The 2,947-nt window shown below is 61.1% G+C and overlaps 1 protein-coding gene across 1 annotated transcript in view; it reads left to right on the plus strand.

Annotated features, from left to right (window-relative positions):
* The window catches only part of INTS3 (integrator complex subunit 3), a 57,578-nt gene that overhangs the window by 38,754 nt on the left and 15,877 nt on the right, over positions 1 to 2,947 (plus strand). Inside the window, exon 27 of the mRNA XM_009322224.1 lies at positions 1,906 to 1,981. Within this exon, the coding sequence (XP_009320499.1) occupies positions 1,906 to 1,981 (76 nt within the window). The remainder of the gene's footprint in view (positions 1 to 1,905; positions 1,982 to 2,947) is intronic.

Below are 2,947 nucleotides of genomic sequence, written 5' to 3' on the forward strand. Positions count from 1 at the left end.
TTTCCCTTGAGGAGCTGCGGTGTGCGGTGTCAGAAGACTGAATCCCAGCTGCTTCTTTCAAGGGATCTTGAAATCCCTTGATTTCAAGGGCCGGGGAACTCCCTGGCCGCCGAGCTGCAGCAGGCGTGCCGAGAGAGATTTGCCTGCGTTTGCTCTGATCCCTCTTGAGTTGCAGGCATTGGCGAAAAGCACCGCCGTGGCCAGTGCTGCTGCAGGCAATCAATAATAATAATTATCGATAATAAGCCCCCTGACAGGGCTGTGCTTAGTGCTGCTGGGGAGATGCAAAGCCATGGGCAGCGTCACAACGGGCACGTGTGCGGGAGGGCGCGGGAAAGTTGCGGGCAGCACGTCCCCTGCTGCCTGCGGGTCGGCAGGGCTGAGATCGCGCCCGGCTCTTCCCGTCGGCTCAGCAGGCTAACGAGCAGAAGGCCAAGCCCTCTTTAGACCCTCCTGGAAGGAACCTTTCCCCCATGGTCACGCTGAGTTGCCATGAGCAACCCAAAAATAGTCACGGTGAAAGCTGGGGGCGGGGAGGTGGGCACCGGCAAGAATGCTGTACTGCGTGTTTCTGCTGTCTAGGCTCGTCTGGAGCGTGATCTGCTGATAACCCTTTAACTCACCCTATTTATACACCATTCCTGGCCAGTCGTGCTTTTCCCAGCTGCACAGGGGCCAGAACGCCTCGCCAGCAAGTTTTGCTTGGCAGGCTGGAGCCAAAGTTGGGTACAGGAAAGGTTTGAGTCATGGTGCCCTGACCCCCCCAGCTCAGCCCTGCTCTTACTCCTCTGCTCCTGGGCTCTGCCCCGTGCTGAAATGCAAAGGGTTTGTTTTTCCCAGCAGAGGCCCGTAGCGTTTCCTCTCCCCTCCCTTCTCCAATTCCTTCGTTCCTTCCTGTTATTCTTCATCTGTTTCCCCACGATGCTCTGGCTGCGTGGCCCCCGCGCCCGGCCCACGTGGGGTCTGCGAGCAGAGCCGTGGGGCAGAGCCCGGGCAGCTCAGCCCGCCCTTGGGCTCTGCGTGCCTCCGGCACCCTGCGCCCGAGCAGGCTGCAGTGGCTTGGGCCCAGAGGCCGAGGAGCGGGGAGGAAGGTAGACAAGAGCCAAGGTGCGCTCTGTAGCTGAGCCTGTCAGTGCAGGAGCGGGGAACGGTGCTCCCCAGCTCCCATCTCTGCTCCAGCGCAGCCCGGGCAGGCTCCCCGTGCATCCCGTCCCCCTGTCTCCGCTTCCACCTCTCCCAGGGATGAAGGGGGTGAGTCAGTGCAGGAAGCACCGTGTGTCTGGGTAATGTCAGCTCCCGTCCTGCAGACCAGGGACGGTCCGGGGCCCCGAGCAGAGAGGTCTGGGGATGTCGGAGCTTTCCCAGCAGGCTGCCAAGACCTGTTCGCTGCCAGCCCCCGGGTGGGCTTTGTGCATCCGTCGGCAAAAGCCTGGGTCTGAGAGCGCCTGGAGCACAAGGAGCAGGTCCCCAGCGCTTGTGCAGCAGCCGAGCCGGCCTGTCTGGGCCCGGCAGCCGAGCTCTCCAAACAGGGCGACACCGTCCCGCCCGCCCTGGCCCAGTCTGCGGGGATCTGCTGTCTGTCCTGCGTGACACTTGCTCCCCAGCCTGGGTGTTGATGTGTGAAACCATTAACCTCTCATTACTTCTTTGCCTCTGCTGGTCCCTCACAACAGCTGCCTCTCCCAGGAGCTGCTTAACCCGGCTCTGATTTATGAGCCACCTGCAGCCCACGGGGTTTCTGGGACTCCGCGCTGGATCCCTGCTCTTGCGGAGATGGCTGATGTTGGCAGAGGGACAGCTTCCCTGCTTGCTCTCCGGACCTGCCCGGTGGTCCCCCACATAAGAGGGCTTCTGCGGAGCCTGGGGTTAGCCTTCCCGCTAACCCCATTTTTCTCTGCCGCCCAGTTGCAGGAGCTCGTGTGCCACGTGATGATGGGGAACCTCGTCATGTTTCGGAAAGACTCGGTGCTGAACATCCTGAGTGAGTAGCGCTTCTGCAGGCACGAGCGCATCTCAGAGAGGGCAGGGGTGAAAGCGGAGCGGTTGCTGGGCACCCCCAAGCCTTCCTGCCCTTTGGGCCCCCGTTTTGCAGAGAGACCCCAAGTCCCTTGGGAAAGGGAGAAGGCTGCAGCCTTCGCCACAGCTTTTGCCCCCCCCTTTCTGATCAGGGGGGCTGTAGTCCATGGCCACGCCACCATAGAAAGAGCCCTTGCAGAAGCTGGCTGCTCACGCAGCGTCCGAGAGAGGCTCTTGGGCTGGCGGTGTTATGCCGAGGTCTAGATTTCCTCACAGTATTATTGCCGCCGCTTAAAGGATCACCCTAAACCGGATTGTTCGATTTAGCTGTGTGATCCAAGCTGTGCGCTCTAATGGGTATTAGCAGGCTTGGGAGCCCCGGCTCTCCGCAGTGCCAGGCAAAGCGTAACCCAGGGCTCTGCACATCCGCAGCCTGCCCGGGCAGAGGAAAAAAAACCCAACCCAAAACCACGAGAAAGAGGAAAGTCCCGAAATCTCCCCCCAGCTCTGCAGCCTCTCCACGTGGTCCCAGCTGTTGCGTCTCCGGGGAAGTGAACTTGTCCTGGTGCAAACCCGAGGCTGGTGCTGCGCGGTCAGCTGTTCCCTGCCGCGCAGCAGCTGATGCGGCGGGGCAGGAGGCCAGGCCTTTCTGGGGACGGCTGTAACCTCTTCTCCCAGTGCAGCAGGGGTGAGGGCAGCTGGGAGGTGATGGCGAAAGGGTGGTCAGAAAAGTTGGAACCGGGATTTCCCTTCGTTTTCTGTTGACTGTGACACCCCAAGAGCAAAAAGGCCCTCGCTGCTGTTTTGTCTGGCCCTTGGACCACCCTGAACTAACAGAGTAGGCCTCTCAGATGGACACCCAGCCCTTTGCCGGGACCACAGTCCCCTTAGCCGCTGCGTAGGAAAACGCTGGTGCCCGTGATCTCTCCCT

Source organism: Pygoscelis adeliae, unplaced genomic scaffold (assembly GCF_000699105.1).
Source record: "Pygoscelis adeliae isolate BGI_AS28 unplaced genomic scaffold, ASM69910v1 Scaffold704, whole genome shotgun sequence".
Taxonomy (NCBI): domain Eukaryota; kingdom Metazoa; phylum Chordata; class Aves; order Sphenisciformes; family Spheniscidae; genus Pygoscelis; species Pygoscelis adeliae.